At 40.0% G+C, this 10,887-nt stretch overlaps 1 protein-coding gene across 1 annotated transcript; it reads left to right on the forward strand.

Moving 5' to 3' along the window:
* Positions 1-6,587: 6,587 nt before the first annotated feature.
* On the forward strand, positions 6,588-9,861 carry LOC132097403 (nuclear factor 7, ovary-like). The gene is made up of 6 exons (XM_059503087.1): positions 6,588-6,980; positions 7,063-7,158; positions 7,886-8,116; positions 8,198-8,220; positions 8,301-8,419; positions 8,625-9,861. Exons 1-6 carry the CDS (start codon positions 6,588-6,590, stop codon positions 9,122-9,124), a joined length of 1,362 nt encoding a protein of 453 aa, XP_059359070.1. The 3' UTR covers positions 9,125-9,861.
* The last annotated feature ends 1,026 nt before the right edge of the window (positions 9,862-10,887 follow it).

The following is a 10,887-nucleotide window of genomic DNA, read 5'->3' on the forward strand; positions in this document are numbered from 1 at the left end:
GCTAATTCAGAAACACAGTAGACGATGGCTGATGAATTCTGAAATTCCTTCTAGACGAGCGATGTAAATAACGCAGGCGATGAATGATATCAAGTGGACCAAAAGAAACCAGAGAATGTAATAGGAACAGTGGGGAAAAATCACAAGGCCAATGAATGCAGATTCATGAAAGACACGTTGTATGTGGAAAAATAGGAAGAAATACAGCTGCAACGGCAACAACTGTGAAATAATCTGAATGGGCAGCTCCAGTTGTTCCTATCTTAAAATGAGACAGCAGTATACGTTTATGTGGTGACTACAAACTTACAGTAAACACAGTGTCAACCCCGGAACAGTATCCAGTACAGAGAGTGGAAGATCTTTTCACTCTGTTGGATGGAGGAAAGAAGCTCAGACTGCATTGGTTTAGCGTATGGGACTGTCACGCGATTAAGGAATGACTTTTGCATAAGTAGTGGATGTGTTTGGGAAGTAACACGTAACATTTTAATTACATTTTGCTAAAATTAATAAATGACTCGAAAAAAGATTTGTTTATTTTGCTGAACGAGACTCAAAAGTCAGTGTCGATAAAATCGTCCCATCACTACTCTACATATGCTGCTGAGAGAAGATGTTCCGTGGATCTGGATTCAGAACTCATTCTAGTTTGTGATAGGATTGGTGCAGGGTACTCGCAGCGCAAAAATGGGCAGAATGTGAAGACCCCTTGGATTAATGTCAAGAACATTAACGCCTACAGAGAGGCGTTATTCACAGTTGAACAAAAAAGGGCTGGCTGTGATTTTTGGCATCCAAAGATTTCACAAGTACTTGCATGGTCATGCATTTGCAATTTTCACTGATTATTAGCCCCTTGATTAATATTTTTTAATGAAACATATTTTTATGAATATTTTTTAAGTTCCTCAAATGGGACCACTTAGAGTTTAAAGGTGGACTGTGATTTTCAAGTCTATCAGTACAACATTGTGTACAAGTCTAGAAAGAACCACCAAAATGCTGATGCCCTGAGTAAACTCCCAGTACCAGGTGAAGGAAAACCTGATGACACTAATGATCTAGTGCTGATGACAGAGTTAATGGATGACTCGCCTGTCAGTGCAGCACAAATAGGGAAGTGGACAATCCATGACACAAAACTCTCCCAGGTTCATGAGTATGTACTGAAGGGTTGACCTGAAACAACGGAGACACAACTGTTGCCATGTTATAACAGGAAAGATGCTTTGAGTGTCAAAGATAGATGACGTGGGGAACAAGAGTCATCATACTATCACAAGGTCAAGCTGTTTTACTGAGTCCCATTCTCATGTCAAGAATGAAGGGATTGGCCTGATCAAATATGTGATGGCCTGGTATGGATCAGGATGTAGAGAGAACAGTGCAGAAATTTGAGGTTCGACAAAGTTTCAAAAAGCCACCTGCTTAATCCCCTTTGCACCATTGGGAGTGACTAGGCTCACCCTGGTAAAGACTTCATGTAGACTACGCAGGGAATGATGTTCCCCATTGTGGTAGATTCTTATTCCAAGTCAATGTCAATGTCACCTTTATTTATATAGCGCTTTAAACAAAATACATTGCGTCAAAGCAACTGAACAACATTCATTAGGAAAACAGTGTCAATAATGCAAAAATGATAGTTAAAGGCAGTTCATCATTGGATTCAGTTATGTCATCTCTGTTCAGTTAAATAGTGTCTGTGCATTTATTTGCAATCAAGTCAACGATATCGCTGTAGATGAAGTGTCCCCAACTAAGCAAGCCAGAGGCGACAGCGGCAAGGAACCGAAACTCCATCGGTGACAGAATGGAGAAAAAAACCTTGGGAGAAACCAGGCTCAGTTGGGGGGCCAGTTCTCCTCTGACCAGATGAAACCAGCAGTTCAATTCCAGGCTGCAGCAAAGTCAGATTGTGCAGAAGAATCATCTGTTTCCTGTGGTCTTGTCCTGGTGCTCCTCTGAGACAAGGTCTTTACAGGGGATCTGTATCTGGGGCTCTAGTTGTCCTGGTCTCCGCTGTCTTTCAGGGATGTAGAGGTCCTTTCTAGGTGCTGATCCACCATCTGGTCTGGATACGTACTGGATCCGGGTGACTGCAGTGACCCTCTGATCTGGACACAGACTGGATCTGGTGGCCACGGTGACCTCGGAACAAGAGAGAAACAGACAAATATTAGCGTAGATGCCATTCTTCTAATGATGTAGCAAGTACATAGGTTGTTATGGGAAGTGTTTCCGGTTCCGGTTTACCTAATTAATGCAGCCTAAAAATCCTTTAACGGATTTGGATAATAAAAGCATATTAGTATGTTATGTGTATGCCAGGTTAAAGAGATGGGTCTTTAATCTAGATTTAAACTGCAAGAGTGTGTCTGCCTCCCGAACAATGTTAGGTAGGTTATTCCAGAGTTTGGGTGCCAAATAGGAAAAGGATCTGCCGCCTGCAGTTGATTTTGATATTCTAGGTATTATCAAATTGCCTGAGTTTTGAGAACGTAGCGGACGTAGAGGATTATAATGTAAAAGGAGCTCATTCAAATACTGAGGTGCTAAACCATTCAGGGCTTTATAAGTAATAAGCAATATTTTAAAATCTATACGATGCTTGATAGGGAGCCAGTGCAGTGTTGACAGGACCGGGCTAATATGGTCATACTTCCTGGTTCTAGTAAGAACTCTTGCTGCTGCATTTTGGACTAGCTGTAGTTTGTTTACTAAGCGTGCAGAACAACCACCCAATAAAGCATTACAATAATCTATCCTTGAGGTCATAAATGCATAGATTAACATTTCTGCATTTGACATTGAGAGCATAGGCCGTAATTTAGATATATTTTTGAGATGGAAAAATGCAGTTTTACAAATGCTAGAAACGTGGCTTTCTAAGGAAAGATTGCGATCAAGTAGCACACCTAGGTTCCTAACTGATGACGAAGAATTGACAGAGCAACCATCAAGTCTTAGACAGTGTTCTAGGTTATTACAAGCAGAGTTTTTAGGTCCTATAATTAACACCTCTGTTTTTTCAGAATTTAGCAGTAAGAAATTACTCGTCATCCAGTTTTTTATATCGACTATGCAATCCATTAGTTTTTCAAATTGGTGTGTTTCACCGGGCTGCGAAGAAATATAGAGCTGAGTATCATCAGCATAACAGTGAAAGCTAACACCATGTTTCCTGATGATATCTCCCAAGGGTAACATATAAAGCGTGAAGAGTAGCGGCCCTAGTACTGAGCCTTGAGGTACTCCATACTGCACTTGTGATCGATAGGATACATCTTCATTCACTGCTACAAACTGATGGCGGTCATATAAGTACGATTTAAACCATGCTAATGCACTTCCACTGATGCCAACAAAGTATTCAAGTCTATGCAAAAGAATGTTGTGGTCAATTGTGTCAAACGCAGCACTAAGATCCAATAAAACTAATAGAGAGATACACCCACGATCAGATGATAAGAGCAGATCATTTGTAACTCTAAGAAGAGCAGTCTCAGTACTATGATACGGTCTAAATCCTGATTGGAAATCCTCACATTTACCATTTTTCTCTAAGAAGGAATATAATTGTGTGGATACCACCTTTTCTAGTATCTTGGACAGAAAAGGGAGATTCGAGATTGGTCTATAAATAACTAGTTCTTTGGGGTCAAGTTGTGGTTTTTTGATGAGAGGCTTAATAACAGCCAGTTTGAAGGTTTTGGGGACATGTCCTAATGACAATGAGGAATTAATAATAGTCAGAAGAGGATCTATGACTTCTGGAAGTACCTCTTTCAGGAGCTTAGATGGTATAGGGTCTAACATACATGTTGTTGGTTTAGATGATTTAACAAGTTTATACAATTCTTCCTCTCCTATGGTAGAGAATGAGTGGAACTGTTCCTCAGGGGGTCTATAGTGCACTGTCTGATGTGATACTGTAGCTGACGGCTGAATGGTTGCAATTTTATCTCTAATAGTATCGATTTTAGAAGTAAAGTAGTGGATGAAGTTCATCCTGTAACAAATGGCATATGCCAAATCGCCACAGAGAAATGGAGAATGTGTTTCAGTACACATTGATTGCCTCAGACAATGGGACATAGTTTACAAGTGAAGAATTTAAGAATTTAAAACCCTCGTGAAGAAAAATGGCATTCCGCATGTAACTTCAGCTCCTTGCCATCCTTGTTATGGCCTAGATGAACATACTGTTCAAACTTTCACAGAGGGGATGAAAATGATGACAGGTGACACTGTCCAGACAAGCATAGCAAGATTCTTGTTTAACTATAGAATTACTCCTCACTCAACATTTTCACCTGATTAGATATTGATTTCAAGGAGGAAATCCACATTTGACTCACTCCATTCTGATGTGCAGACATCTGTCATACAAGACCAGAAGACACTGCAGATAAAATCCTGGGGACTGGACTACCCACCAAGTATGAGCATGAGGTTGATACCTATGCATTGCTGAGTGTGAATGTTGTTAACCTCCCATGAAGGGAAGGAGATGTTTGCCCTTGAGAAAAAGGACACTCATTGGAAATGGCGATTGTTGAAAAAGAGACTAGCCAGCCTACATATTAATTCATTCAAGGTAACCGAGGTTATTGTTTTTGGCCCTAAGACTCAAGAAGTGATTCAGCCCTTAAATGCAATGCCCCTGGCTGGCATTATTAATTGAATTGAATATGAATTGAAGATGGATAGGCAAATAAATAGAGCTGTGGGATCTTGTTTCTTTCATCTAAGTTTATTAGCAAAGACGAAACCGTTTCTATCCACCACCACTGATTTGAAGAAAGCTATTATGGCTACCGTTTTCACTCAAGGGATTGTTGTAACTCCCTTTACTTTGTAAATGATTCTGGTGGACGCCTACAGATAATCCAGAATGCAGCAGAAAGAATGATGAAGTCGGTAAAACTCAGTGTTGTATTAAACTGTGCTATATAAATAAATAAGAACAAGAACAAATCTGAGAAGGTCTGCAAGAGAGTGACGTTATCCAGCACATGAATGCTTGCAATAATCTCCTAAACAGCCATCTGTATCAACTGAAAAATTGTATTATGATGAAATTATCAACATATTCAATTCAAAACCCAGACAACAACTATGACTTGTTTAGAACAGACATCAATAGAAGAGTGAGCACAAGTGAGACTGAGAATTATTATTTCTCTTTTCTGTCACACTGTCTAGCCTATCCCAATAACCACATTTGTGGTCTTAGCCCCTTGAGTTTGTGCATATGTGGCAGGAAGTGCATGCACATAAAAATGCCAAAGTTCAGTTCTCTAAATGCATACAAAACCCACACCACGTCTATCAATTCTTTGGAACGTTATTTGAGGCTAAGCTTGTCCATTTATTCATCATGTTCAAGAAATCACTAATGCAGGCATGTGCCCGGAATTTTTTGTTTAAAAGTAAAGTGTGCATAACTTAATTGGTCAAGAGATGAGTGTGTATAAAAAAACATTTGCAATTGCTTTTTATCAGTTACAAAAGAATAACCACAATTAAATTGTGTCATACAAAGGTACATTCAAGTCAGAGATGGAAGAAACAAAAGAATAGAAAAGAAGGCAAGGCAAAGCATGTTCAATTTGTGGAGTGAATAAAGGATGAGAGGAGCAAAATGTAGATGCAGAATATGGAGCTTTAAAATATGCACACAATTAAAGTTCATTTAATGTGTTAAGAGAACAGACAGAAAAAAGCCTGATTACCATTCTAACTCTTTTTCAGCTTTTGTTAAACTATTTGTTATTGCATTTGTTATAGTAACTTTTTTAATATGTTGCATGAGTCTATAATATTTTGATTTCTATTCAGATTTTATCAAACATGTTCTATCAGTTATTTTGAATTTTACACATAGATTAAGATAAATGATGAATTTTTCTCAAAGCATAGGCTTTTTTTTGGGGGGGGGGGTACATATGTTGTTGTGTGCTTGGTCATATAAATCATGTGTGTTTTTTTTTTTTTTTTTTTTATGAAAATACAGGTTCATTTTTTATAAATAATGGGATGACACACTTTACCAGACAAAGGCATGCCTACCATGAAAGAAATTTATTTTGTCTGGATTTTTTGATCTCAGAATGTTTATTGGTATACACCTTCAAAATAACACATCATATGAATGGTAATCAAACTGAAATATTAAAGGTGGACCTTAAAGTTAACTAAAATAATAAAGAAAAGAAAAGAACAACAACAACAACAAAAACATTTAGGAATATAAATGACATTTTACAAAAAGTGGCTCACTTTGTTCCTCTAATGAAAAGTTAACCACTATTGTGGTTTTAAAGCCAACTAGTGCATATTTGGGCAAAATACAGGAAATGCGTCAGGTAGACAAGTACTCAAGTACCGATACCACAGGTGTTGTTATTACTTCCTTCTTGACAAAAGCAAAAAAAGATTCAGTGATCAATGAAGAGCAACGATTAAAACTTTAAGGATTTTTTAGAAGTTTGGCTCTAAACAGACATCAGAACTTTGTGATTATTGTGTTTGTTTTATTTTTTCTCAAAGTTTCAATTACTGGAGCTCAAACAGTGAAAATGGATTCACTAACTGTAGAGGAACTTTCTTGCCCTGTGTGTCTTGAAATCTTTAAGGATCCTCTTCAATTATCATGCAATCACAATGTCTGTAAAGAGTGTCTGCAACAGCTGTGGAGAACCAACGAAACTCGGGAGTGTCCTGTCTGTGGGAGAACATCCTCAAAAAATCCTTCCTGTAATCTTGTGTTAAAAAACTTGTGCAAGTCATTCCTGAAGGAGAGAAATATGAGGCGTTTAGCAGGGTCTGAAGAGATCTGCAGTTTACACGGTAAGACAATCAAACTCGTCTGTCTGGAGGACAAACAGCCTGTGTGTTCAGTGTGCAGAAATACACAGAAATATGCCAGTCAAACGTTCAGACCCATCAGTGAAGTTGTTCCATCATATAAGGTAAGACAGGTTTACATGAGGATAAGTATTACTTATCATATTACAGAAAGAGTGTCTTATAGATTTTCACTTTAAATTTCAGGAGGAGCTCAATGCAGCACTGAAGTCCTTACAAGAGAAACTTAAACAGAAAGAAAACCTTAAAAGAGAGTTTGAGAAAACAGTTAAACATATCAGGGTGAGGATTGATTCTACTGACACATTAAATCATTAAATTATTAAATATTGAATAGAACAGCTTAATTTTTTTCCGACATAATTACATGTTCCTTTAATGACTGTAACACTGTAAAATGAAACAATTAATCTATTTTAAACCTTAGCATTCTCTATTATAATTGTATTTATTTTTTATTATATATAAAAACACTTGACCCTCTCTATTTGTTTTCTAACTACTTGTTTTCTTTAACAACAAAAAAGCCTCTAACTCTAGCTTTCTCTTTTTCTCTCACTCTTTCTATAATATTTTGAACGTTTCTTGACTCCTCACATTTAGTTATGAATTACACGTACATGAATGATAAACGATAGTAACGTTTTTTATTCAAAACGGCTAAATTCGATAAAGTTGAGTAATTTCATCACCGCATTAATTGATAGACCTGGGTATAAGCACTGTGAAACACATAAAAACAAGAAAACACAGAATTGACCAATAATGTCTCAAGTACTGTAGGTCCACAATTCTTAAATGTCTGTTTAATATGGAAAATGTGCCTTTTCATTCAGATATGGTTGCCACATTTTCAAAAGTTTGTTTTAAAACAATATTAATGACTATTACAATATTACTTCAGAAAGTTAAAGTTGTAGTTAACTAACCAACATTTAGCAACTCACTCTTCATGCTGCTACAGAATAAGTTTAATCTTTGAGATCAATTGAATGTGATTTGATTTCAGTCTCAAGCTGAATACACAGAGCATCAGATTAAAGAGCAGTTTAAGAAGCTTCGTCAGTTTCTTAGAGATGAAGAAACATCTACAATTATTGCACTGAGGGAGGAAGAGGACCAGAAGAAGCAGAAAATGAAAGAAAAGCTGGATGACATGAACAGACAAATCTCAGCTCTTTCACACATTATCAAAGATTTGGAGGAGACAATGAAGACTAATGACATCTGCTTTCTAAAGGTCTGAATTCAGATCATTCGTTGACTGATTAATTGATGATTGATGGACTTGTTGATGATAAATTGTATGTTTGTTCTGCAGAAGTTTCCAGTCACGATGGAAAGGTGAGTGATCTGCTGGTGTTTGTTTTCTCTGCTTCTTAAGCCAAAGCCACTGCAGTTCTGACCCTTGAATGTTCTTCCAGAGTCCAGATCTCACAGCCAGATCCACAGATGCCATCTGGAGTTTTAATTTATGTGCCCCGTTACTTGGGTAACCTGCCGTACAGAGTCTGGAAGAAAATGCTGAACTCTGTCCAAAAGAGTGAGTCTGGAAGCAATCTGTACTGTTGCACACACACTGGAAATGATGCATGGGGGGAGACTGAAATAATTAGCATTGATTTTTGCACAGTGAGAGGAAGATGTTTGATGTCGTGTGGAATTATTCATAATAATCTGTGTACAGTTCACTCTTTATAATTATATGAGCATCAGAATAAAAGCACCTGTTGGTTTTGTCTCATCAGCTCCTGTGACTCTGGATCCAAACACGGCTCATCCACATCTCATCCTGTCTAATGATCTGACGCGTGTCAAATACATTTGGGGCAAACAACAGCTTCCTGATAATCAAGAGAGATTTGACATCTGTGGGTGTGTTCTGGGTTCAGAGGGTTATAACTCAGGAATGCACTTCTGGGAAGTAGAGGTTGAAGAGAGTGAATGCTGGAGTCTTGGAGTAACTACAGCATCAAACCAAAGGAAAGGACGTGATTTCTGTAACTCTAATGTCTGGTGTGTGCAGTATGATCCATATAGACTGCTTGGGCCTGGTTTTCCTGTTAAACAGGAGCTTAAGTGTGTGAGAGTTGATCTGGACTATGATGGAGGAACAGTATCATTCTCTGATCCTGTAACTTACACACATATACACACATTCACAACCACCTTCACTGACGTCATCTTTCCATTTTTCAGTAATCTTGATGAACTTAACTGTCTTCGGATTTTACCAGTTAAACTGTAAAAACATCAAAATCACTGAAGCGTCATCCGATCTTGTTAATTAATACATTTAAATGCATATACTTGTGCCATCTTTTGTAACAGACACGCCAGGCTCCAACACCAACCTATCACAGCGCACACCCTCACCGGAATACCAATCACACCCACCTGCTCCTCATCCACCTGCAATCAAGCCACTCCCATAAAAACCACACACACGCCCACGTCACCGTCTGGTCTCGTTCGCAAATAGGTCAATACCTACCTGCTTACTCTAAGGACTAACCCATTACTCTGCTTACCTCTCTCCAGCATCTCCCAGTCTCCATCGTGTGCGTGTGTGTGTCCACTACCTCCAGTGTCTTGTGTTCACAACCTCCGGATCCCTTCAACTCTCCAGCCTCCAGCACCATATCCTCACATTCACTACCTGCTCCTCTGCTTGTGCCTAAATAAACCGTGTTCTCCTGTTATTACAGTCTCCTGTCCCTGTGTACCATAACAGAAGATCAGACCAAGACCGATCGGCACAAGCATGAGCCTCACGGACCCCTTCCAAGACCTCGTTAATGCTTTGCGTCGCACCCTCACTAACCTTCCAGCATCCCCATCACCTACGAGCACTTCTGGTAACAACACCGCCGCTTTTTCACCTGCCGTGCACGCCAGCCCCATGGTCAAGCCGGCGCCCTTCTCTGGTTCAGCGGAGGATTGCAGCGGATTCTTACTCCAATGCTCGCTGGTCCTGGAGATGCAACCGCACTTGTACCCCACCGAGCGATCTAAGGTGGCCTTCCTGATTTCACAACTACAAGGTAAAGCGCTTAAGTGGGCCGATTCCATTTGGACACAAAATAACTCATCCAGTCCTATTCTAGCTTCATTGATCATTTCCGAGAAGTTTTTGGCAGACCCGCCTGGGATTCATCCATTGGTGAGAAACTTTATAATTTGAAACAAGGAAAAATGTCTTTCAATGAATATGCTCTTAAGTTCAGGAGTCTTGTGGCCACTAGCGGATGGAATGAGCAAGCCTTGCTGACCACCTACCGTCAGAGATTGGATCCTCGAGTGCGGTTGCATCTCGCTGCATACGAGGACATCATAGGGCTCGAACGCTTCATCCAACTATCCATCCGCTTCGCCACACGTATGCAGTCGTGCCTCGAAGAGCACCAGGGCCAGCCATACACCAACTCACCCCTCTGCCGTCCAGAGTCCGTCAGCTCCCCAGAACCAGCCAGCGAACCAATGCTCACTGACTCAAACAGACTCTGCTGCGGAACGGCAAAGACGGCTGGCCCAGAATCTCTGTCTCTATTGTGGATCCCCGGGACATATCATGTCCATATGCCCCGTCCGCCCTCCTCATCCCATGTGAGTGTCATTCTCCCTTCGAAATATCAAATGAAACCACTCACCACTATAGTGACACTTACTGCCGCTGACATCTTTCTTCCAGTTTCCGCCCTCCTCGATTCTGGGTCAGCCGGCAACTTCATCTCCGGCGCCTTCTGCCGCCAGCTCAACCTCACTATCATGGCAACGCCGTCAGCCTACCAGGTCCATTCAATAACTGGTAAACCATTGAGTAGAAGATGTATTCGTCACAGTGTCGGTCCACTTACCCTCCAGACTGGACTACTTCACATGGAGGAGATCCATCTGCTGGTTCTGGAGGAATCCACCGCTGACGAGATCCTAGGGCACCCGTGGTTAGAGCAGCATAACCCTGTTATCTCATGGAAAACCGGTGAAGTCCTGAAGTGGGGCGAATCCTGT

The sequence above is a fragment of the Carassius carassius genome, chromosome 21 (genome assembly GCF_963082965.1).
Source record: "Carassius carassius chromosome 21, fCarCar2.1, whole genome shotgun sequence".
NCBI lineage: Eukaryota > Metazoa > Chordata > Actinopteri > Cypriniformes > Cyprinidae > Carassius > Carassius carassius.

Coding starts and splice junctions, on each gene's coding strand:
- LOC132097403 (XM_059503087.1), top strand. CDS start 6,588: ATGGATTCACTAACTGTAGAGGAACTTTCTTGCCCTGTGTGTCTTGAA. Junction 6,981..7,062: donor AAGTTGTTCCATCATATAAG/GTAAGACAGGTT, acceptor TTTAAATTTCAG/GAGGAGCTCAATGCAGCACT. Junction 8,221..8,300: donor TTTCCAGTCACGATGGAAAG/GTGAGTGATCTG, acceptor ATGTTCTTCCAG/AGTCCAGATCTCACAGCCAG.